At 37.7% G+C, this 27,028-nt stretch overlaps 1 protein-coding gene across 5 annotated transcripts; it reads left to right on the top strand.

Moving 5' to 3' along the window:
- GARIN2 (golgi associated RAB2 interactor family member 2) lies at nt 1-26,192 on the top strand. 5 transcript variants are annotated; one of them, XM_063289782.1, is made up of 7 exons: nt 1-962; nt 6,648-6,795; nt 12,064-12,266; nt 14,081-14,339; nt 18,093-18,340; nt 19,634-19,680; nt 25,312-26,192. In XM_063289782.1, exons 2-7 carry the CDS (start codon nt 6,712-6,714, stop codon nt 25,368-25,370), a joined length of 900 nt encoding a protein of 299 aa, XP_063145852.1. In that variant the 5' UTR covers nt 1-962; nt 6,648-6,711; the 3' UTR covers nt 25,371-26,192. The 5 variants fall into 5 exon arrangements, with proteins under 5 accessions (XP_063145852.1, XP_063145851.1, XP_063145854.1 ...); XM_063289781.1 differs by lacking the exon at nt 1-962 and adding an exon at nt 1,293-1,984; XM_063289784.1 differs by lacking the exon at nt 1-962 and adding an exon at nt 1,294-1,984 and having other exon boundaries at nt 25,988-26,192.
- Nucleotides 26,193-27,028: the final 836 nt, after the last annotated feature.

The raw sequence follows: 27,028 nt of genomic DNA on the forward strand, positions 1-27,028 counted from the left end.
ACCATCTTAGTGTTACTGTTGCCCTTTTGCTTGCCACTCCCCCAGGAATTCACTCTGACTAACTGAAGATATAGACCTGTGCTGCTGCTTTTTATTTCTCACCTAAGTCTGTGTTCACCAGACACATGTGTTTCTAACTTTCTGTTTCTCCCGCGGTCCTTATATTTTACTTAACAATTGAAATGAAGCTTCAATCTGCAAGAACAAGAAATGTCTCCGTTAACTGTGACATTGAAGAATTGTAATGTTGCACTCTACACCACGAAACCACAAAGCTCCTTCTCCTTTTCCGCGAGATGAGCAAAAATAGCTCTTTGTATGGACTTGCAATATCCATCTATGATTGGAAGACACTACTAAGAATTCTGGACAATAACAGAGACAGCTGCACAACTCAATATAGCTACAGTATACTCTGTGCTCATCTGGGAAATCTTAATTGTATCTTTATCAAAACCATATGAGAAAATAATTCTATTAAGAATCTACTCCATGGAAGTCAATTCCAATTGTGGAATTAAGGATATGGTGAATACACCATTACTGCAGTGCCTGACTTTTTCAAGCCTGCACTTTAACATCTAACAAGCTATTTTTAAATAGTATGATGAGTTTAATAGAAACTGAACTTACATGTTATTTTACATAGTTGCTTTTAAAAAGTTACTTCCACTTTTTTGCTGAAGTTTAGTTAGCTTACTGATGTTGATTCTATGCCTAGTGTACAGATATGCCTACCTTTCCAAAATACTCAGGAACTTAATTTTTGCTCTGCCTCTTGGGGAAAACACTTGCTTATCTCACCATGAAAACGTTAAGCAAGCATTGTATGCAGTGATTCCTTTGTTTGACTCAGATATGCTAATAAGGCATTATTACCTCGGAACATACTGGGACTGGATAGGTTGGCTTATTTTTCAAATCTTTTTTCCATCCACTGTTTGCTCCTAACCAGAGTGAAGGTAAGTCCAGGAACATATAGACAACTTATGCAGTTTTATGTAAGGGTTTTGTTATGTATTGATTAATTTTACTATGACACTTTCTAAATGCTCTCAATCCTAGCATTGTGAACTTTTAACTTTTTGATTATGGCCCATCTTTAACAAGGTAGCTTGAATACCAGGCTATTTGAATTCTGTGGGTGGGGAAAATAGGAGAAAGAAGGAGTATTAGGTATGTTCACCGCCTTCAGTTATTTATAAAAATAACAAAGGCAGGATAGAAAATAAATTATAATATTTAGGATTTAGAACACTGAATGACTTGGTAAGATACACCATTTTTCATTCTGTTCTTCACAGTAGCCCTGTTTGATGGGTTAGGCAAGTATTAATCATGGAGGATTTTTCAACCACCAAAACCTTGTCACTAAATAATTTCATCAGTTTGGGCCAAGATAGCTGCCTGTAATGTTCAGCACTGAAGATAGTCCAGAGATTAAATGTCCTCAGCTCTTCTTTATCACATCCCAATTCTGATCATTCTACTGAATTGTATCTGGTAACAATTTCTGAAATGTGCAACATAGTTCTGAGAATTCCACAATACATCCAATTGTGATAGTGTGCAGGAATAGTGCTTATTATGCATTATTGGCCATATATTTGCTGTCTCAAGGCTTTCAGTGCTTATTTTCTTCATTTCTAACATTTGCCAAAAACGATCGATAATATAATGAAATAATATTTTGGTTCATTCTGCTCTTTTAACGTATTTCACTCTGAAATATGTATGTACTAAAACACCCAGAATGTATAAAGCATTAGTATTAAACATAATGTCAAAGCTAATGGATAATATCAGACAACTGTGAAGATTGCTTATTTGGAGTTTCTCACGCACAAATGAAAAAAGCCCATGAACAGAGAAAGCAAGTGCACCAGAAAGAGGTTACATGTAGCCATTTCCTAACAAGCTATTTCTGTGATTCCTCTTATGCATACTAACGCCTGTCATTTCAAGCTGCACATTATGATGTCAGGTAAGCTATTCTGTCTTGCATATGCTCCTGTTGTGGCACAACTTTATCTCACTTCATACCAACCATTGCTTGGAAAATTCTACAAGGGAATACTTACTTACTGACCTTTACTTAATCATAACAATTTGGGAGTGGGTGTTGTTGGGGTTTTTTTGGCCTGTTCATCTTAAAAAATTCAATGACCTAAAAAAAAAAAAAGGAACATAAGATTTAGTAGCCAGGGACATCCACAGTGGGAGTCAAATCAAGATGGCATCTGCAATGGTCTCTTTTTTTCATACATTACATCTGGGACACATGTTAAAATAGGACAGAGTCTTGATCATATGGTTTCAGCTGCTCTCTCTACTTTTTTTAATATACCCCCCCCCAACTCCCCTGATGGAAACTCCCCTTGTTAGGGAGACACATTATTAGAAAGAGGTAGCTTTTTCATTATGAAAATGTAACGCGTATACACATACACATATGCTTGCTTATTGGCCTGCCATCTTATTAATTTTGGGGCTAAAAAAATAATGTTTTGAAAACTCAGTAATGAGAATATCTTTAGCTGCTTAAGGGGGATTGGTTTATTAGTTGCTTAAATCCAAAACAGGAATGGTAGAAATGTGTTTGATATGTATGCTTTTTTATGTGAACTTACAGAATAAAAACCCATTTTTTTAAATCTGTATATGAACTTGAAAACACAAATACTAAAATCCTCTGTGTCTCAACAAATATATGTTAAGGAGAAATTCATATAGTGTATACTGAAAAAAAAAGTTTGCAAAAATGCATTATAAACTAGAAATAACAATTTGCCCATTTCTATAAAGGATCGTTACCTTGTCGTGGTGCTGGAGCTTGAGCACCTCAATGATGCCATGAGCTAAACCATGAAGGGCCACCCAAGACGGGAAGGTCATGACAGAGAGGTCAGACTAAATGCGATCCCTGGGGAAAGTAATGGCAACCCACCCCAGTATTCTTCCCGTGAAAACTAAATGGATCAGTACAACCAGAGATATGTCGGTATACCATCGGAAGATGAGACCCCCAGGACGGAAGATGGTCAAAATGCTACTGGGGAGGAACAGAGGATGAGTTCAACTAGCCCCAGACGTGATGACGCAGCTAGCTCAAAGCCGAAAGGACGGCTAGCGGCCGACGGTGCTGGTGGTGAACGGTGAATCCGATGTTCTAAGGATCAACACATCATTGGAACCTGGAATGTAAGATCTATGAGCCAGGGCAAATTGGATGTGGTTATTGGTGAGATGTCAAGATTAAAGATAGACATTTTGGGCATCAGTGAACTGAAATGGACTGGAATGGGCCACTTCACATCAGATGACCACCAGATCTACTACTGTGGACAAGAGGACCACAGAAGAAATGGAGTAGCCTTCATAATTAATAGTAAAGTGGCTAAAGCAGTGCTTGGATACAATCCAAAAAACGACAGAATGATCTCAATTCGAATTCAGGGCAAGCCATCTAACATCACAGTGATCCAAATATATGCCCCAACCACAGATGCTGAAGAAGCTGAAGTAGAGCAGTTCTATCAGGATCTGCAGCATCTACTGGACAACACACCTAAAAGAGATGTTATTTTCATCACGGGAGACTGGAATGCTAAGGTGGGCAGTCAATTGACACCTGGAATTACAGGTAAGCATGGCCTGGGAGAACAAAACGAAGCAGGACACAGGCTGATAGAATTTTGCCAAGACAATTCACTCTGCATAACAAACACTCTCTTCCAACAACCTAAGAGACGGCTTTATACATGGACTTCACCAGATGGACAACACCGAAATCAGATTGACTACATCCTTTGCAGCCAAAGGTGGCGGACATCTATACAGTCAGTAAAAACAAGACCTGGAGCTGACTGTAGTTCAGATCACGAACTTCTTCTTGCACAATTTAGGATCAGACTAAAGAGATTAGGGAAGACCCACAGATCAGCTAGATATGAGCTCACTAATATTCCTAAGAAATATGCAGTGGAGGTGAAGAATCGATTTAAGGGACTGGACTTAGTAGATAGGGTCCCGGAAGAACTATGGACAGAAGTTGGCAGCATTGTTCAGGAGGCGGCAACAAAATACATCCCAAAGAAAGAGAAAACCAAGAAGGCAAAATGGCTGTCTGCTGAGACACTAGAAGTAGCCCAAGAAAGAAGGAAAGCAAAAGGCAACAGTGATAGGGGGAGATATGCCCAATTAAATGCAAAATTCCAGAGGTTAGCCAGAAGAGATAAGGAATTATTTTTAAACAAGCAATGCGTGGAAGTGGAAGAAGACAATAGAATAGGAAGGACAAGAGACCTCTTCCAGAAAATTAGAAACATCGGAGGTAAATTCCAGGCCAAAATGGGTATGATCAAAAACAAAGATGGCAAGGACCTAACAGAAGAAGAAGAGATCAAGAAAAGGTGGCAAGAATATACAGACGACCTATATAAGAAGGATAACAATATCGGGGATAGCTTTGACGGTGTGGTCAGTGAGCTAGAGCCAGACATCCTGAAGAGTGAGGTTGAATGGGCCTTAAGAAGCATTGCTAATAACAAGGCAACAGGAGACAACGGCATCCCAGCTGAACTGTTCAAAATCTTGCAGGATGGTGCTGTCAAGGTAATGCATGCCATATGTCAGCAAATTTGGAAAACACAAGAATGGCCATCAGATGGGAAAAATCAACTTATATCCCCATACCAAAAAAGGGAAACACTAAAGAATGTTCAAACTATCGAACAGTGGCACTCATTTCACATGCCAGTAAGGTAATGCTCCAGATTCTGCAAGGTAGACTTCAGCAATTGATGGAGCGAGAATTGCCAGATGTACAAGCTGGGTTTAGAAAAGGCAGAGGAACTAGGGACCAAATTGCCAATATCCAATGGATAATGGAAAAAGCCAGGGAGTTTCAGAAAAACATCTATTTCTGTTTTATTGACTATTCTAAAGCCTTTGACTGTGTGGACCATAACAAATTGTGGCAAGTTCTTAGTGGTATGGGGATACCAAGTCATCTTGTCTGCCTCCTGAAGAATCTGTATAACGACCAAGTAGCAACAGTAAGAACAGACCACGGAACAATGGACTGGTTTAAGATTGGGAAAGGAGTACAGCAGGGCTATATCCTCTCACCCTACCTATTCAACTTGTACGCAGAACACATCATGTGACATGCTGGGCTTGAGGAATCCAAGGCTGGAGTTAAAATCGCTGGAAGAAACATTAACAATCTCAGATATGCAGATGATACCACTTTGATGGCTGAAAGCGAAGAGGAACTGAGGAGCCTTATGATGAAGGTGAAAGAAGAAAGTGCAAAAGCTGGCTTGCAACTAAACCTCAAAAACAAGATTATGGCAACCAGCTTGATTGATAACTGGCAGATGGAGGGAGAAAATGTAGAAGCAGTGAAAGACTTTGTATTTCTAGGTGCGAAGATTACTGCAGATGCTGACTGCAGTCAGGAAATCAGAAGACGCTTAATCCTTGGAAGAAGAGCAATGACAAATCTCGATAAAATAGTTAAGAGCAGAGACATCACACTGACAACAAAGGTCCGCATAGTTAAAGCAATGGTGTTCCCCGTAATAACATATGGCTGCAAGAGCTGGACCATAAGGAAGGCTGAGAGAAGGAAGATAGATGCTTTTGAACTGTGGTGTTGGAGGAAAATTCTGAGAGTGCCTTGGACTGCAAGAAGATCAAACCAGTCCATCCTCCAGGAAATCAAGCCAGAGTGCTCACTTGAGGGAATGATATGAAAGGCAAAACTGAAATACTTTGGCCACATAATGAGAAGACAGGACACCCTGGAGAAGATGCTGATGCTAGGGAGGGTGGAGGGCAAAAGGAAGAGGGGCCGACCAAGGGCAAGGTGGATGGATAATATTCTAGAGGTGACGGACTCGTCCCTGGGGGAGCTGGGGGTCTTGACGACCGACAGGAAGCTCTGGCGTGGGCTGGTCCATGAAGTCACGAAGAGTCGGAAGCGACTAAACGAATCAACAACAAACATAAAAACATATCAAAGGTGTGCTTTATAAACTACGTGGCTATATAGTACAGAAATTCTCCATGAATAATTCTTCAAGTTATCTGATAGAGGCATTTGTTGAATCCAGCTCTGCACCTGCTGACCTCCTGAGATATATTTCTTGCAGGGCTTGGCCTCCCCAGAAAGTATTACTCCAACATTGCTGAAATCTATCAGAAGGTTCTACTACAATCTCTTCTTAAATTGCGAAGTCTTAATCCTCATATCCATTATAATTATCATTCCTAGATCATTTTAGTGGCCCACTTCAGTGAAATTACCTGAAAGTCCTCAAAAGCAGTTACCCATCTCTGAATCTGCTTCCTTAATTCTATCTTTATGCACACTCAGAGCAAAATGGCAGCAAATGTCCCTTGACATCTTAAATAACATGCCTGAACATTACTATGTCCAGATGTTTCAGCTTACAGAAATAGCCTCCAAGCACATAATTCAGCATAGTAATGTACTCCAATGCATGAAATGCCTTTCAAAGAGTTTGAAACTCAGTGTTTCCATAGCACTCTCAAATATTCTGAATAGTCTGATACAACAGTATTTCCATGAGTAAATGGTTCCTCTGTAAGAGTATCATTTCTTCTTGTCTTGTGTTTAGGTATAATAAGCATCTGCCACTTTTAAAAGCTTTAAAAACAACCTGCACAATCAGCAAACCTGCTATGGGAGATCTTCAGAAAGTGCTTGACAGAGGAGAATATATTCCCTTGAAATCTGCTCCTGTGTTTGAGAGTAAATTTGTTCAGGTAATTTGTTTTTTGAAGTGCATTTATTTAATTGGTAGAAAGATTTTCAGTTACAGGGACTGAAAAAGTAGGAAAAACGGAGGGAAAGGTTATCCTACCACTCACTTCCTCAGGCTTTTCCCTTGGTACCTAACACCATATAAGACGAGGAGGATTGACTAGTTTCTATCAGAGAAGTTGTTAATATTTTCCTTTCTACCTTGAAATATGAAGTAGCTAAATTTTCTAAGAAACCACTTTGGATACTGAGAATTGCAGTAATTAATTGGATTCAACCAATTTGGATTAAATCTTTTTGATCAGTCTTCAAGGCTGCTATTTTTAAAGAAAACAGGCTTCTAGGTGGTTTTCCATAGACATTTTCAATGCTACATTCTTTTGGATAGATTTTCTGAGTAGGTACATAGTTTTGCAGCAATTCCATTCCATACTGAAGCACTTTATCCATTCCCAATTTAAAGTTTATTGCTAAACACCATAGCTTTTAGGCTGTGGATTCCCCCTGAGTTCCCTCCTATCCCCTATTCTTTTCATTCCCAGTGTGAAACTGCTCAGGCCACCCAGGCATTGCATATATGAAATCAAAGTAGAAGTGCAACACCCACAAAGGGCTTGCATAAAGTATATGAAATACTTTGTTTGCATATCATGCTCTGTAAGCATGCATCCCTCTGTTAAACCAGAAAATATAACAGTTGCTAGAATATCCAACAGTGTTAAATCTCTAATAAAAAAGAAAAAAATAAAGCAACAATACCTAGCTTTACTATTCTTTATTTAACCCCCACCCACCCAAAGTACTTTTTATGGTAAATTACTCCCTGGAATCAATAATGGTTCAGTTAAGGCCCCATTAACAAACTTAATTCTGTCAAAACTGAATTGAACTGAACTGAACTTCTCAGGATCAGCAGCTCATCAACTCAGGAAAGACATTAAAACTACTGTATTAATCCTAATGGAGGATCTGATTCATATCTTGATACTCCGCTGTCTCAGATGCTTTACTTTGGATTTATTTATGTATTTATTTCCTTCAATTTGTATGGCTGCCCATCTCAAATAAGTGACTTTGGGTGGCAGACAATCATAAAATCAATTAAAAACCAAATTACAAACATAATACTAAAAATTAAATACAGCAGCCGAGAAAAATTACAATCCATAGATGTTAACATAACCAGGAAATGGAGCCCTTCACACACTCAGGACCTCAGGCCCAGTCACATAATCAGGTCTTCAAGGCCCTACAAAAGGCCAACAGGGTTGAGGCAATCCTAATCTCAGGAGGGAGGATGTTCTGGAGGGCAGGCACCACAGCAGAAAAGGCATGCCTCCTGGTCCCTGCCAACCAACATTCCTTGGCTGACTGGACCCAGAGCATGCCCATCCTGCTGGACCAGATTGGATGGGCAGAAATAACTGGGAAAAGATGGTTTCTCAGGTAACCTGGTCCCAAGCCATGAAGGGCTTTAAAGGTGACAACCAGCACCTTGAATTGTACCCAGAAACACGCTGGCAACCAATGCAGTTCACAAAGCAGTGGTGTTGCATGTGCCGGGTAACCAACAACATTTATTACCCATGCAGCTGCATTCTGTGCCAACTGAAGCTTCTGAGTGTTCTTCAGGGGCAGCCACATGTAGAGCGCATTGCAGTAATCCAGATAGGAGGTCAGGAGGGCATGAGTGACAGTGAGCAGGGAAGTTATTCAGGGAATTGGACTAACTGACCTAGATGGCCCATTCCAAGTCTTAACAGGAAAGGATTATGTGATACTATGAACTGAGGTCTCAAGGGACTGCTATAGCATGAGGGACAACTTTCAGTTTCTGTCCCACAAACTCAGGGGAAGAGGGAAAGGGGAGAGAGACGTTGAGCTGGCCACAATCAGAAAATATGCAGGTCACAGAAACTTGCTAAACAGAGTGATCAAGCTATCAGTGAATCAAAAGCAAGTGAAAAACATTGCTGAGCAACAAGCAAGAATTCCATAATCGAGGTAAGCACAATGCTCAAGATATCTGGACACAAGACATGAAATCAGGTTGCCACAAATGTTATTTCCAGCAGCTTGACTAGCCTGCCAAACAAGCTGTTATGCACTAGGCAGCTGAGATTCCAGTTTAACTGGCAGGAATTAGCATTTCTTCCAATGGCAATTCTTAAGGAGTCCATTAACTGCAAGGAATAATTTCATAATCCAAGGTATCCCTGTACCTTTCAGCTCTTTGATCTTGCACAAGCAGTGGAATTAGATGCTGAAGGTCTGAAATAGGAGCGTCAGTAGAGGTTGAAGGAGTGAGATGTAGTTCAATCTGTGTGCTAGACCCCAGAACCTGGGTGAGGAAAGCCGTATGGATTCAGTCTCCTTGCTTTCCACTGAAGCCGCCTCCTTCTCCTTCAAGGAAGAAACAGCAGTGTATTACCTTAAACTGATGTGCCAATTATGGCCCCTTCTTAAGAGAAATTGACCCTAGTTATCAGTAGCAAATCTTTAATGAGTTATACTTGGAATCATGTTTCTAAAACTGAATTTAGATCAAAATAGTTACTAATTAATTACTGTGATACATTATCCACTACTCAGACTCAATTTCTAAGAGAGAGAGATACATACATGTGTCTGTTTATGTATAAAATTTAGAACAAATAAAAGTAATTTAGCTATTCCAATGCTGCAGTTCTTTAACTTTTATGTATATATATACATATGCATATACATACACATACACATATACATACACGTACACACACCTTTTAAGGGGCTTATCACAACATAGCAATAGAATTGCTAATTCAATCAGTTGTATAATACCTAAGCAGGTCTTTATCCTGTAATGTGCTCTTGAGCTCCACCCAACAAAGAGACCTTGGTATAAGTACTTAATTCTCATAAAACAACCATATTCATGTTCTTCAACACTTCCTTATAGCTCTTCATCATTTTAACTATGCTAGCTTTGTTTTGACTTAAGAACCATTGAGTTAGATTCAACTCCTGGTGACTATGTGGGTAACTGTTCACCATCTTGATATATCTTTTGTAGTAACTTGTAGCTCTTCCAAGAACATACCTATTCTGAGCTCATTTATATACTTTATTGATTATTATCATCTTTTACTTCTCTCAGTTTTGCTGAGAATTTTTTTTTCTGGTCCATCATCCATCATTCACTCACAAGCCCAAATTATGTGAGTTTCTGCTTACTGACCATTTCCTCAAGGGAAGAGTCAAAGTCTATTTTGATTACGTCAGCCTTACCAGGTAGACCAGATGGGAAACATGACCAGATCAGCTAATTCTACTTTATTGTAAGGTTACATTAACAGAATCTTGCAAGTCTAATAGTACAATTCTCCCGCCGTCTCCTTTACCACCGAGAAATTAGGGATGATTTCTTCTGAGCCTCTTGTCCTGCCCGCTATCCAGCTGCAGACTATACTGTCTGTTATCTGACTGTTCCCTAGGCAGTGTCTCTGGGTCCAGTATCCCAAGGTCATTCCCAGTTACCATTACTGATGATCACGAATTGATTATTCTTATAGACCATAATACTCTTATCAGCCATCTCTAAATCCATAACTCAGAGTCATCTATCTTCTTCTTTGGTTCTTCCATAATATGTAGCATTCACAGCTGTATGCTATCACTGTAAAAACAATTGCTTTATCTATTTTTATCTTCATTGTCTTTGAAGTGTTGTTATCCTTCAGGATTTTGTTTGTTTGTTATTACCTTCTTCCCGAGGATTAATCTCTACTTCCTTCACTCCCTTACGTATTCTGAGACAGTCTGTTTCTCCAGATTATGTTCCCAGGTAGTCTCTTATTCGATGTAAAGATTCCTCAGAACAATAGGAGTTTTCGTATACCCAGTGCCCTTAACATGTTCTGCATTCTGGCATGCTTTACTGACAGGCCTTAGTGTAGCCAATGAATCAAAAGTAAGTCTCCTCATATTCTCTTGCTCTATTATCCCACTTATTTTAGCTATCTGATCTCTTGTCTCTGTCTTTCAGAAGTTTGCCTGGATATCTGGCATTTGTCTTACCACATATGGCTATTCTTCTTCAATGAAACTGGGCTTGCATGACGAATTAGCACAATGGTTGAGTAAGTGGTGTACTCTCTTGCACCTCCCTTCTTTTGTGTAGACCAACCGTTTCCAATCTCTAGGCTTCTTCCATATTTGTCGCTGCATATTCCACACATGTTTGATCTTTGTGGTCCTTTTATATGCCTGCATCCGATCTTTTCCACAATTGTCTTTGGAGCAGGTCTACCTTAGCTATAATTTTTTTTTAAATGCTCTTCTTCTCATTTTCCTATTTGCTGGCATTCTTGACTGAGGTATCTTTCCTTTTCCTTTTGTCCCTGAAGTTAGAAGTCTCAATTTATTCTTTATATGTCCTTCCTTGTTGCCCAAGGTGTTTTCTTTCTGTCTTTTCCTGGCTATCATGATAGCTGCTTCTGAAAGCCACTTGGATCTTTTCCTCTTAGAAATTTTAGGGCTGTCTTTCCTATTATAATGCCTCGTCTCTTCCCACAGCGCCTCAGATTTTCTTTCACCCAAGTTAACATACTCTGTTCCTCACATTAATGTTACATTCCCATTATATGTTTTCCTAGGCCTTATCTTGCTGACATATTTATTATCTTTAATTTTCTAATTAGGATTAAGCTGTATATCATGCATTAGTAACCAGCCTTTTTGCTGCTGCCATTGCTTGAAACAGGCATTTGCAATAAACAAAAAATTCTCTTCACATTAACCCATCTTCTAAATTACTGCACTTTCTCAGTCCAAATGTTCTTGTGATTCCACATTCACTGATTTCTCCAACTTTGGCACCACAGTCACCCGTTAGCAGTTCTTTAGCACAGCTTTTCTTGGTGTTACTTTTAGCACCTCTTGCCATTTGTAATAGAATTCCTCAGTATATCCAGCGTTTCATCCGTAGTAGGCTGGTGCGTACAGCTGCGTAACGTTGCTGTTTAGTGAATATCTACTAATTCTATGATATTATAATTGGTTGTACAGCCAAGTACATACTTAGTGATCTGTTTCTGAGCATCATTGCCACTCCAGTCCATCATATGATCTCAAGTCCTGATTTAAATTTAATTGTTTTTCTCTCTTAACTACATAACCTGCTTCATCCTGCTTTTCTTTTTCTTTTTTAAATATTTTGAGGTTTTAGGTGCCATAAAAGTAACATTAACTTCTTCGTTATGCTTAGACAAACTTTTCTTTCTTTTTTTCAGGTAAATAGGCGAGGTGGATCAATTTACCTTCATAATCGTCCCAACTTTGTGACTATGGGCATATGTGCCTCCAGCACAAAATTGTCATTACCAAATGTGATGCTGCTTGCCCATTCATCCCCCTATTCCTCCAAAGAAGACATTTCAGCCTGTCCATCATCTATCCAGCATTCACGTTCTAAAGATGAACTAGTACTCACCAGGTGAGTTAACTACTAGAAAAAATACCCAAGTATATAATTGTTTGCCATATGCTGATTTGGAGAAACAATGGCAGCATTTATCCAGATTCTCATTTTCTCCTATGTAAAAAAAAAAAAGCCCATACAAATTATTAATTTTCCTTTCATCAATCTTTTTAAATTAAAAAATCCATCTTTAGTTCATGAATTAATTTACAGTCCTTGCAACACAAGGGATTGTCCAGCTGATGGCACAGATAACATGAAGGTATGTGATGTATTTTTTGTAGCACCACCATTGGCAAAATGGTTGAAAATAAAATGGCTCATTCTCTAATGTAACACCACAGATCAGAAGAGGATTATTAGTAGCCTATGTTGTAGAAGAACAGCCAGTATAGTGTAGTGGTTAGGGCACCACACTAGAAAACGAGAGACTATCAGTTCTAGTCCAGCCATAGGTACAAATCAAGCTGAGTAACCTTGGGCCAGTCACTTTCTCTCAGCCCTAGGAAGCAGGCAATGGCAAACCACTTCCCAAAATCACTCAAATCACATATTTTTCCTGATGATATTCTCTTTAATAAAATAATAAAATTTTAATAAAATAAAAATTATTTATACTAATAAAATAGTAAAATAGTAGTCTAGATGATACTATATCTAAATGGACTTAGGCTTGCCTGAATAACCACACCAAAGAGTGCCTCAGTAATGGCTCCAGCTTGGAGAAAAGCATTGAGTGCCACAGGACTCCTGAGACCTCTTCAGAATTTTTATCAGTTACATCAGTGCTTACCAGGTTTGCAAAGCTGGAAGGGATAGCTAATAATTTAGAAGACAGAAGATTTAAAAAGAAAGGCTTGAGCAGTGGGCCGCAATGAATAGGATGGAATTTAACGTGAGAAATGTAAAATTCTGCATCTAAGTACTTAGGAAAAATTAACGGCACAAGGAGAGGATGGAGGAAACCTGATTTAGCAGTGGTGCATGTGAAAAAGATTTGGGAGTCCTTGCTGACTACAAGTGAAATATGAGGCCAGCAAGATAATACAGATCTATCTAAATTTCAGGGAAAGACTAACCTACTGCCAGGTAGATACTCCACAATAAATTTTAGATACTTTCAACAAATATCTAGAGATTCATAATAAGAAGAGACAGCAATGTGCTCAACAATACAGCTAAGATTAGAACTGGAGCAAGCAACCTGATGTCTATATAACCATCACCAGTTTCCCTTCTAGTAAATATTTTATGTGTGACTAGGGCAGCTATTTTGATAATGTGCATGTCCCTATTGCAGCTGTGTCACGCAAGAACTCACAATGTGCTCTCAAGAAACACTCTCTGGCCTTTTCTAACAATGAAATTAAGTGTATGTAACTGTATTTTGCAGGAATTCCTTATGCTTCTAGAATGTCTTAACTTTTTTTTTAAGTCATGATAATTATTACTACATTTTCACCATTAACTTTAAGTTACTAATAAATACAATGGCGCTGATGGGAGGTGTCCCCCAGATGGAAACTGGCACCAATGTAATGTCTACAGAGAAAGGTATGCATGGAACATTATATAACTTTACCATTCAGGAAGTTGGAAGATCTGTCTGGATTAAGTGTAGTATTAAATGGCTTCTTCCTGTCATATGCACTCAATTAGCTAATCTTCCTTTATAAAATGTACTTTCTGCCTATGTCTTCTGTTTAGATGCAACCCAAATCAATAATTAAATTGTCTTGAAACAGTTGTCCAATCTTCTCCCATCCTTTTCAGTGTAGTGATTTGATAAAGTATTACCTTCAGGAACTGATACGATAACTTTGTTGCAGGTTCTTGCCTTTGAAGTTTGTAGACCTTTCCATTCACTCTGCTAAGAAGAGACGGATCAAGCTTAAGTTGGAAAATGGCCGTGCCTATTACTTAGAACTCTGTGCTCCACCACAGAAGCAGAGTGACTTATTCTCTCAGTGGGTGCGGCTCATCAATCTGCTGAAATCTAAATCTAAGGAGTCTTCAATTAACTCTCTTTATAAGGATTTTGAGACTCAGGAGGAAAACAGAGCCATCAGGAGTAAAACAGGAATACAAGTGAGCGTTTACTGGATGCGTTTACATTACTTCACAAATCAGGAATATTGTTGGAAACAAGTATTAAATCCCCACATATACCAATTGTACAGTGAGAATAGGCACTTTTGTCAAAGTTGATTTAAAAAATAACTGTGATATCAATTTCTTGTTCACTTCACCATGTCAGGGAAAGTACTTTATATATTATTCGACCTTCCTTTAATTTTCTTGGTGTTTCTTGGTGTGAAGAGAAAAAATTGCTATGCCTTTTTTGTTTTGTTCTGAAATAGTCTTATAAGTCTTCAGAGAAGAGCAGGAGATACATGCATAAATTACTTAATAAAATTATTGGTTACTAGGTTAGCCTGGCCCAAATTCCTATTTAAGCAGAAGAAAAATTTTGAAGCCACTAAGATAAGATTAGGCAGGCAGGCAGGCAGGTAAATAAAAGACAGATGATAAATAATTCATTCCTTAAGAATCCCTGCCTTAAAAAAGATCATGACGAAAAAAACCCTTTAAATGAAGAAAATGCAATCAACCAAAGCAAATTACACATTTTACTTTGTCATACAGTTTTCAAATCAGTTACATGTGTACAAAGAAACCAAGCTATTATACATACTGAGGTAATTCAGAAACACTGATATAGGGTGATTTTGTATATCACAGTCAATTGCTGTACAATTTTTAAAAAATCTCCTCTCCCATTTCATCTGTAATGCAAAGGCATGGCATGTAATAGAAAAAACTTTAAATCCTAGATAAGTTTTAAACTGTGGATAAATAAATAAATAAATAAATAAAAACATTCTCTTTCTTGAAAACCCACATTTCAATTCAATAATTCAACTAATTAATTAAATTTTCCAGAGCAGCAAAACAGACATTCGACCAACCAGTAGCACATTATATACATTATATCCCACTAGTAAAAGTGCCACACAATTTACAAGTTTTCATGTTGCTAGACTTGAACATTTCATGCATGATTTGCAGCCAGGGTTGCAAAAGGCTGTTGAAAGCCTGAAGGGGATCTGACCAGCAGGAATGTAAGATTTGAAGGATTCTGCAGCATGTCCTTAAATGTAATAAAAATGTAGACCATCTCAAGAGCTAGTCTAAGGAGGTTCCCTAGGAGAGGATATCTTTTTTTTTTTCCATTCCATGTCTTTTTCACTGCCAGTCTGCAGTGAGCATAAAGCAGAATGCTTCTTCATGATGCAAGTTCAGGACACTGTGACCTCAATATAAGATTGCTCTGCCCTTAATGCAAGAACTTGAAATGACTAGAATTAGCAGCATACCACTTTGATAACTTCTATATGAAAGAAACCATGCCATTTTTAAATTTATTTAAATTTATTTATTTATCAAATTTGTCACCACCCATCTCCTCTGAGCGGAGGAACTCTGGGCGGTTTACAATATAAAACAATAAATATATAATAAAATTTCAATATAAAACACATTATAAAACAATTTCAGATTTCATCTTTGAAAAGCAATGAAAAATAATAACTCTGTTCTATATCCTAATCCACAGTCCTTTTAAACCAAAATAACTGGATTTAGTTTGCAGTTATGTACACTTAACTGAAATTATTATATGTAGTGACAAGAAAAATGCAAAGAATAAGCTGCATAGCAGAATCATTTAAAGGAAGTCTATGTTACAACTCATATGCTCAGTAGCAACATATTTAAATAGAAATCATACTTACAAATATCAAATTTAATAATGGTTTAAAACTGATTAGAAGACAAATATTTCTAATGTGATTTGATAGATTCTTTTTTTATTATGAATTTTATTAAGTTTGAAGAGAAAGATAAAGCTACAAAAAAACAAAAAGCTACAAAAAAAAGAGAAGGAAAACTGAAAAGGTGTGAAAACACAAAAGAAAATTTTTTTTCAACGTTACAGAAAGATGTGACTTTCGACTTTTAACAGCAAGGATATAGAAAAATTTTCCATAATCAATCTCTGTATTAAACCAAAATCACATTATTTCTATAAATCATTCCACTTTAGCACATTATAAAAATCACTAAGTACAATTACTCCCTTCCCTTATATTAAAATAAAGAAAAAAGAATTCATATAAACATCCTAAACAACTTCCCCCCCCAAAATAACACTTATTTAATTATTCCCTTCCTACTACTATTCTATACATTTCTGTCTACTATAATAAAAATCAAACTAAAAAGCACATAAATTGTCTGCCATTATACTAGATAATACAACAGTTTTAATAATCTTAATCTTAAACCCAAAAAAGAAAAGCAATTCGAAACAATAACCGTAAATCAAATTCTTAAAACCATCCAAATAAACATTTTAATACCCTAATAATCTTAATCCATATCCTTAAAAACAGATAACGTCAGTCAAACCCGAAAAGCAATCCAGATAAACATTCTTAAACCCTTATCCCACTTCAAAATAAACCAGAGCCTTTACATATCCCCACAATGTGCACAGAGCTTTTCTCTTGAAAAAATCAAACAAGCCAACTGCCCCCCTCAAAAATTCCAACTTCTCTTCAGAAAACCTCCCATACATAATGACCCCTTCTTTTTCATGGCATTTCACCAAAAAGTCAATTTTACTTATTGCTTGCAGATTCCTCTCTCCGTTAAATTTCTCCAATTCCACTATCCAATCTTCATCCAGCATCTCAACAGAAATCCCAATCTCATTCTTAGAAGAAACATTTCTATCACTGTTGAATTACTCAGTTTCATCCACTACATCCCCAACCAGATGACACATTTTAGAGCTCATATTTTCCACAATGTCCTGAATATCTTGCATAAAAACTTGATAGGAGTCAGAAAAGATCTGTTTAAAATCTTGACAGAAGTCTGAAAAAAATCTGTTTAAAATCCTCCATGTCTCACGCAGTAGATTATGGTGCTCCCTACGAGCTTAACCAGCGAAAGTCAAAGATATGGAAAAGTTCCAAAGTATGTTTACGCAAAGTGAAAGTGAGATAAGCAGACAGTTCCCAAGGGAAAGTAGGAACGTAAAGCTGAAGGTTTAAATCAGGCAATTCAACATGTAGGAAAATGCCAATATCTTCAAATTTAATACCAGAATAATACAGGAAGACAATTGTTTACTCTCAATCCTCCTTTATATTTGGAAGGAAAATGAAATTCAAAACTTAAAAAAGAATGTTTTGAAAATTAATCCCAAAAATAACAATAAGCACCAAGAGAGCCCGCTTCTCCTTGCTGTAGAAAGCCTCTCTTAGGGTACGCGTACTTAGAAGAAATATAAATTGGGTGATTTAGAAATGGGGTGGCTGGTCTTAGTGTCCCTTTAAGGCTACAGCATGGCTTGAAAAATGGTGACATCCCAGCCTCCTGGCTGGTTCTTACCAGTCGAATGCGAAACACTGTTTGCGATCTTCTGGCTGCAAGCAGCCATCTGGAGGACAGATGGGGTGATTCCAGGTGTTTTCCTTTATTTGGAGAAGACTCCTGGGCTTCAGGAGAACCTGCCTGAACCCCAAAAAAGTTGCCACGATGTCAGTTCTGCCCGCTGAGCCCACAGGCACAGCCACTCAGGCCACCATTCCCCACCGGAAGCCAATATTCTGGGTTGCTTTTCCACTTGTTCTGTCATTTCGTTATTATGGTCACTCTGAATAATCTTCCCCATAGCAATTCACAGAAACTCCATGGTAGTGTGTATTGAATTTTATACTAGGTGCCCAGTTTTTGCTACATATTATGTATGCCTTCTTGTTGCTTCCTCAGGGAAAAAACTCAATACAGCCTCTTAAAAATCAACCAACTAGTCAAGAGTCAGCAGAAATCCTTAAGAAAGCATCTTCCAAACGTGTCACCTATTCAGATATTGTGGGTTCTACTGAAGAATTTCAGAACAAGAGCCGAACAACAGTTTCTTCTGACAGCTACATGAAACAGCCCCATGGTGATTCAGTGAAACAAAATAAATTTAGTCAAGAATTAATGGAGACACCTATCAGAAAAAAAAAATCTAGGTATGTGAGTACAGGTGTCTGTGTATACATACACACACACACCTGCAGACATATATATGTACAGCACATATATTTTCCATCTTCTGTTTCAGTGCAGAGTACATCTACTTTGTAATGCAGCTGTTAGAGCACTTTATGTATTCCTTGGTTCTAAGACCCAATTTATTAAGCACCAACAGGAATGGTGAACTGTAGAATTCCAAGTTTAGATCTAGAACAGAAAGAACAAAATACCTAAAAACAAATCTACATGTGTGTCTAAAACAAAAGTAATACAAGTCTTAAACTAAGGTGAGCTTCTGTTCAAATTGGTTATCAACTTTGAACAAGACTTTTCACATTACAAGACGATGGTAACTATTTTAACAGAGTAACCACCTAACATTTACTAGTTGTGCAATCTTAATGTTCTTTTAACTTGCATTTGGAAAAAAAATAAAATGTACTCAAATAATGCAATAAAATAATATTATCCAGCAGCATTCCCCAATCTGGTGGCACCCAGTTATTTGAGACTCACCTTCCATAATCCCCAGCTGGCATGAGCAACTTAGAATCCCACCTCCCATAATCCCCAGCTCGCATGAACAATTTAGAATTCTGTAGGGGAAGGAATTTGTATTGGAGTTTGGAAACTGCAAGATATGAGTCTTGCTTCCATATTTCTACAAACTGATTACTTCTCCAAAACAGTGATAAAAATGCCTTTTCATATGCAATGTGCCTGTCCAAATGCAGCTGATATGATGTAGTAAATTGGACGAAAGCATTTTAATACTGAACAAATGTCAGTTAATAGCCTCATGTTCTTGTGCAACTGTTTACCACACTGCAAAAGGCCTGCTACAATTTTTCTAAATGCACTTTAAAAGTAGAGGTCTGTGTGCTCCTTACGTTCCCGTGTCTCAAGAAATACCTGCTTAGAAAACAGCTATATGAACAGTACAAAACCTTATGTCAGCAACAGTGGATTCCTTGTCATGGGTTTGGGAAAGATTCCAAGGTTGTTGAGGTGAATCAGGGAAGTCTGCAAGGAAACAGCACTGAAAAGGAGAAGAGTAAGCCAGCTCCCCTTACACTGTGGACACTTCTCGTGGCAAAAGATTGGACTAGATGTCCTTTAAGGCCCTTACAACTCTGATTTTTGTTACTCACCTAAAATGTCCCTGCTTTGTTTAATAAAAGCAAGGAACACCTATTTGCTGCTGTGTGTAATACAACTTTAACTTGTAAATCTTCCTAAAATCCTCACAATAGAATCTTGCTAGTTCTGATTGTCCTTATTGCTTTCAGGGAACGAGAACCTTTTCCCAGAACCGAAAAAAGACTACAAACTTCAGGTAGGAATAAATTTTGTATCCAAGTGGATTGGGGCTAGGAGGCAAGAGGTGTCTGAAACCCTGGAAAGGTCCTAGGAACAGGCAGTTTCCAGGTCAAAGAAATAGCTTTGTACCCCAGAGGAGAAATAGGAATATTCAGTTAAAAATTGCTCCCAGAACTATCACAACTGCGAGAGCATCAAGTTGTTGCAGTGATAAAAAGCATTTTTTACCACCTTTGTCTTAAATGCACTGTCCATTCCTGAACAGGATTAGCTTACCTTTAGTGATTCATTCAGTGGTAATTTAAAGTGAGAAGGACCTAATGCCTTCAGTATGGCACCACTGTTCTGCCCAGTCTGGAAGCTGCAGTTAGTGCAAAATGCAGCAACCTAGCTGTTGGGTTTCTTATCCTTGAGCATTCTTAATCATTTATAAAGTCCTAACCTTCTGCACAGGAAAAAAACACTTCTTCCTATATATATTTGACTGACCTCTGAAATCATTAGAAACTTTTCATCTTGGGCCATGTCCTGTGAATATATGTTTGGCACCAGCAGGAAACTTTTTTGTGTGTTATGGCACCCATTCTATAGACCAATCTCTCTTAAGAAGTAGGGTATGTGCTGACTTTATTACAATGTAAGCACATGATGGATTTTTAAATTTGCTTTCACATTTTGCTATCTTAGGGTAATGCCTCTAAATTGTTCATGGCCACTAGTTTTATTATGTTTTATTATTATGCCTTACTGTACTTTATATTGTATCTAATATACATTCAACATTGCATGCAAGCTGGAGATGTTTTGCATGACAGACTGTATATTTCACTCTAAGTAAAATCAAATAAATACTACTGGTACTAGGGCTACTAAACTTTAAGAGACAATAAAGAGGACATATTTGGATATTGATTTGTACATTTTAGTCACTTGGTCCCAACTTCCTCAGATCCTTTCAATTCCTCTGTATTTCTATTCCTTTTATCACTCCAGTCTCATAAAAACATTCCGTTATGGCAATTGATTAAGGCACTCTTCTCTCACCAGTCCTTCTTGGTTTTAATTCTTTTTCACAGCACCTCTCATCAGCACAGCTCTAGCATCAGCACCAGCACCAATTATCCTTTCTTCACCTTTTTTGTGAGCAATCAGTGTTTGCTCACAAAGATAAATGGAACCCAGAAACATAACCCTCTACATGAACTTAACATTCTTGTATCACTCTGTTCTTATCCCTCTAGCCCTCTCATCCACCATGAGAATACACAAGACCATCCTTGCTACATCTACATCCCCAATTCTGGTGTCCCAGGCAGCCTCAAGTAATCACCCCCTCCACTTACTCCAATCATCAGTCTCCCTCCATCCTAATGATGCCTGCTCAGGCCTGGCATGTATCTCTCCCAAAATTTTCCACCAAGTTTAACCCAGTGCTCCCAGACTGGGAACAATAAACTCCTTGCTATGCTCCTTTTGTATCCACAGAACAAAGCCAGCTCTCCCAAATCTCAAAATTTTCATTTGCTGAACCAGTGTCCTGACTCCCAGGAAACACTCTGAGACAGGGATCTGGTCTCTAATGTTTTATTGCTCATACATAACAGTAATCCTAACAAACTGAACAAGCGTGGGAAAAACCCAGCCATATAAACCCCGCAGATTAAGGCGGTCCCACTCTGTGCCTCTTGGAATGGCTCACCAATTCCTCAGTGCTACGCATGCGCTTAACAGTCTGGAAGGGAGCCCCCTGCTCGCCATCCTTACTCATGACAACCAGGCTGTGAAAGCTACCTGGATCTTTTTATATTAAATTACCAAAGTAACCTTATAATTAAGTCCTGCATATTTTCATTGTCACCATTGGCACTGCTGCCCACAGGTCTTAACTGACAACTGCAACCAGGCAACCACTAATTACATAGATGGTTTAAGCCTTACGTCTGAGCAGAAGCAGGACCTGATTTTGAAGCCATCCTCCCCACCAGACATTTTGAGTACTTCAAATTCCTGGATGGATCTGGGCTTTTCTAGATGCATGGTAGTCTAACTGACAACATTCCCAGACTCACTATTCATACACAGCTGTTGGGTGTCTTCCCACCAACAGCATACATTCTTCTCTTTCACTAGGCCTTTTGCCTGACAGTTTAAATTCTAAGAATTGGGGATATATTTAAATATTCCATAGCATCTCAGCACCAGAACCATTTTAAGCAGCCAAAGCCAAAAATCAAAAACCCAGTATTTACAACAATTTTAAAGGCTACCTTTCCTTGGTTTTTTTCTCTACAATTATAAGTTGTGCCATTTAAAATTACACAGATCTGGGATTGACTAGTCAAACAGGAAAACATCTATTTATACGTTGTGCTTACACATGACTTCGAAAGAGTGTAGTGTCTATGGAACTGGATCTTTGCTGATCAGTGGGGCTCCGCTAGAGAGCACCAGCACATTATCCAGTGCTGTAAATCAAATTGGTATGATCTTTGCCCATAAACTATTGAGTAATAAAGACTCAGTAAGCAGGCTTCTGCACACAGGGTATAGATTCTATCCAATTCATTAACTCATATTGGGCCAAGGTCACAGAAGGTGTACTCAGAGAATGTGATCAGCAGTCCTCCTCTTCATCTAAAGCAGTATTTCCCAACTTGGACAACTCTGAGATGATTGCATTCAATTCCTAGAATTTTTAGCAATCTCCATGCTGGCTGGAGAATTCTGGGTGTTGAAGTCCACACATCTTAAAAGTTCCCAGGTTAAGGAACACTGACCTAATGTGAGCCATACATACTTTCAGATACATGTATATAATATGTAAGTGGTTTGTGAAACATGTATCTGTGAATCATATGAAACAGCGTATATATTTAATAATAGCTAAGTAGCTTTTAAAATATTCATGCACCTCATTCTGTTTTTACTGTTTCATACATCTGCCAACTCCTGAGGACTCTATCCATTTGTTGGCCTAAATGCACTGGTGCCTGCTCTGCTTTCTTCAGAATGTTTCATTTATAAATTACTTTCCAGCCTGTCAACCTAACCCAGCGGGGATAATTTCTTAGCAGAAGTAGGTTTTTCATATGGGTCATAACCATGGTTTAGGATCTGTATACATCTATACTCCCAGAAAATGCTCTCTCAATTAATTGTTCATTTATTAAAGTCATAACTAGTGATTAGGAGGTTGGTCATCAACTTTCAGTATTCCCAAGCACACTTGCTTTGCAAAAACAAAGAAATCAGAAACCAGAAAAATAGTCATTATTTAATAGGAAGCTCTAACTCAATTTGAATCTCCTAAGCATTAAAATTCTACCTTTTAATTTAAAAAACACTCTCCAACATGGAGTAACTACATTTTTGTGCTTTTATTCTCTCTTTCTCCCCACCCCCAACTTTTCAAACCAGTCAGTGACTCATAGGCAGGCTTATGAAAAGCCAATCAGATAATGGAAGCTAACCTACAGTACTACATCTGATCCTCCTGACAAGGCAGCCAGACATTAGGTGGGAGAAAACATGGGAGAGACAGAATACAGACATTTCCTGGAAAGGCCTGGGGTAGAAAAACAAAATCAGTGAAAGACATAAAATACTATTAAAACTTCGCTGACTTTTGAAACTGAGTTATTGCTTTTTTAAAATTTAAGCCAATCACAATGACCTTTATTAACTTGATTCATTACATAGCAAATACTTTTCATAGTAGGGTTTCTTCTGAAAATTCATGAGCCTAAAAATAGTAATTCAAATCCACATTCCTATTCCTAAGTACTTATCTCTACAAACCTTTATGAAACTAATCCTTTAAGCATGTGAAGGAAGGTATATGATATGCATAGGACCCTGACTATCTACATGATATACATTGGAAAGAACACAGAATGCAGATGGGGTAAGAAGTGGAGCTTTCAGCCACAAACTATCAATGTAAATTGATAGAAATGCGATATGTCAAGTGCCCAGATGCCTTGCTTTATCAGGTAACAAGAAGCAGGCCAGTGTTCAAATTTCATTGTCAGTAACTTTATGTGCATTGTGTTCAACATAAATTGAATGAGGGTGATGGCACTTCTTAGAACCACTTGTAAGTTTTTAAAAATACTACATTGTAAATATGACTGCATGCAATTTATGCAATGAAAATTAAATTACATGGAATTAAAATTCTAATTAAAGTAGCCACAGATGATGATGAAATAGTGTAATGTTTCTACAGTTTAGGCCCCAAATAAAATTTAGATGATGCCATAATGGCAAGTCTGAAAGTGAGATAAATCTGTTGCTCAAAATTTTAAAAAGTATTGTCTAGTATCAAACTCTCTAGCAAAGACCAGATTTAATTGCATGTGAAACAATATGAAGGAGTGCAAGACCCAACTCAGAGAAAAATTTGCAATACAGGTAGTCCTTGCTTAAAGATGGCAATTGGAACTGGAAATTCTGTCACTAACTGATGCAGCTGTAAAGTGCAATGTCATGTGACTGCATCGCTTAGTGACGGCAATCCTAGCAGTCATCACCACCCATCTCCTCAAAAGAGGGTTGTGAAGTGAGGATCTCAAGTGACTGCAACTTGCAACTTCCTGCTGGCTTCCCACAAACAAAGTCAATGGGGAAGCTGGCAGGAAGTCACAAGTCCCCAGCGGCTTACAAGCAGGCAAATGGGCGGGTGAATACTACAGAGTAAGGCAGGGTGGGGTGGGGGGTGCTGCGGTAGATCTTCTCAGGAAAAAAAGTGGCAGGAGCATCTTGCAACCTTCCCTGCCGGCTTCCCCACTGACCTTGCTCATGGGAAGCTGGCAGGGAAGGTTGCAAATGGCAATCACGTGAGCACAGGATACTGTGACCATCGTAAATGCAAGCTGGTTGCCAAGCACCCAGATCATGATCATGTGACTGTGGGAGTGCTGGGATGGCAGGACTGGTCGTAAGTACCACTCATTCAGCATTGTTGTAACTTTGGTCACTGAACAAGTGGTCATTAACTGAGGACTACCTGTAGCAACTAAGAGTACATCAAGGTTGCAGAATACGAAGAGTTTTGAAAGTCACAAAATTTCAACTGATGGCAGGATCTGCCTGATCCTGTCTGGATTTAAAAGCAAAGTAAGGTCAGGCCAGGTGAGTATTTTTATGGGAGACCACCAGGGCTGTAGGCTGGACTGGGAAATTGAAAAACATTCCACAAATGCAACGGCAAACTACTTCCACATTGTTGCCAAGAAAACTATGTGGTTGTGACCTTGTAGTTGCTAGGACACGGGCTTGATTCAAGACTGTTTTAACCTTTAACAATATACTAAAATACTGCACCTAATCTTAGAACTATATATTAATAAACATCATTAGAGTACAAATTATAATTCAGGTTTCCCAATTAGGATAAACTGACATTCAATGCAAACAATGAAAACTCAGAAAAATAGCATCAGCACCAAAACTGTCTGCGATAATGTTTCCTGGTGCAGAAATAAATAAATAAATATGGATAAGTATTTGTATTTGTAGATCACTTCTATAAATAGTCAAAAACTGACTCTTTCCTCATTATCTTTCTTTCCTTTCCCTTCCCTTTTCCAACCCTTCTCCACACCATTGCTTTTTCTTGCTGTACTTGATTTCTCAATTTTTTTAGTTATTTCCAGTGTAACTGTTTTCCCTCTGATTAACCTTTCTTTCCCCCTTCTGCTTTAAGTCATTGTGCTTTCAAAAATTTACATTTTTCTCATACCTTGGATCCCCTACCACACTTCACTTCTCCCCCCATGTCTTTTTCCTCCATATATTTTCTTGGATGTATTCTTCTCAATACATGCATGCAAAGGAAGTCCCTTTCCCATTTGTTTTCAAAATGATGCTTTCCTCAGCTTTTCAGCATCCATAAGATCTACTTTTCAAATTGTCTTTCACAGAACTATCATAACTATTTTTCATATTATACCAAATAACTGAGATACACAACAGCAATATGTAACTGATAAAACAGCTGAAGTTTTAAAAACTATCCTTTCAACCTAGTGGATATCAATTCTCATATATCTTTGAAATGGACAAATGAGAACTAGCTTGTAAACAGGTATAGTTCTAATTATAAACATTAATTAGTGACTTTAAAAGATGGATGGTTGACAATAGCTAGGAAAAACAAAGGTCAGTTTTGTCTAAATCCCTGAAGCCCAACCCACCCAATCCTGCTACACACACACACTTCCCTTGATGCTTTTTCCTTTATTTCTCCTCTTTTTCTGTAACACTTTTTAATCTGCTTCTCTGGGCTATATTTTCCTCATGCTCCTCCTGTTTTTTTACAGGAATCCTAAAAAATATCAGTCACTCTGAACTACTTTATTACAAGTAATATTGAAAAAAATGTGCTGTCATATAAATGTTGTGAAAAGAAACTAAGCTGAAGATGCCAAGTGAAAGAAGAAAACAAGGTGATCAGATGGGAAATGGAGAGAAATTCAGAAACTGTATGATTCTTCTCTTCCAGTATATTAAACTACTGAAATACTAGTGTGCATTTCATTTTTTCAAATATTTTACCCACAAGAAAGAAAAACAGGTGTACCTGAGTACTACTGTTTATTTCATTCTGATCTTTTAAATTATTTATCTACAAAATACAGAAACTAAAAAAGCAAAAATGCAAAAGAAAATAAGCACAAATTAAACCAGACTTCTTTCACAAGAGTGTATGAACTGCTATCTATTTTATTAATTATTAAAGATGTATTCATTAATTATTGTTTCACAAAATCGTATGATCTCTTTCCACATTTTCTGGTACTCTTTTTCTAATAACAAAGTCTTTTAATGTTCTAAAGGCTTTCTAGTTTGTGTTATTTAAAAAAACAAAAAAGTTATTTAAAAATATGCTTTTTAAATAATGCTTTCATCTTGTATATTAAAAGGAATGATGGACTTTTCTTTCCCCATCATCCATAAATGATGGTTGTGTGGATTTCTTTCCAATGTTTTGCCACAAAACATGCATGCTTAATGTATTTCCCACCATTTTACATAATTTATTTGGAAATACCTTTGCAAGTCTATTTATTATAAAAACAGTTGAATCAAACGTCCACCTGTAACTTGTAATTTCTTAATCTTTTTTTTCTATTACATTGTACTAAAAAATCCTGATTTCTAATTTTACAGCCCAGTAAATATGTTTTAGTCATATTCATGGTCACTTATCAAATACTTTTGTAAAGTGCTGTAGCCAGACAGGTATACCATCATCTATACAGACATTTTCCCCAGTTTGAGTACAGTTTGAATATATAAAATAAATTCATTGGTTTATTCAGACAGTACAAGAAGCTAGAATTTCTTTACTCATGGTTTAT

Source organism: Candoia aspera, chromosome 1 (assembly GCF_035149785.1).
Source record: "Candoia aspera isolate rCanAsp1 chromosome 1, rCanAsp1.hap2, whole genome shotgun sequence".
NCBI classification, from domain to species: Eukaryota; Metazoa; Chordata; class Lepidosauria; order Squamata; family Boidae; genus Candoia; species Candoia aspera.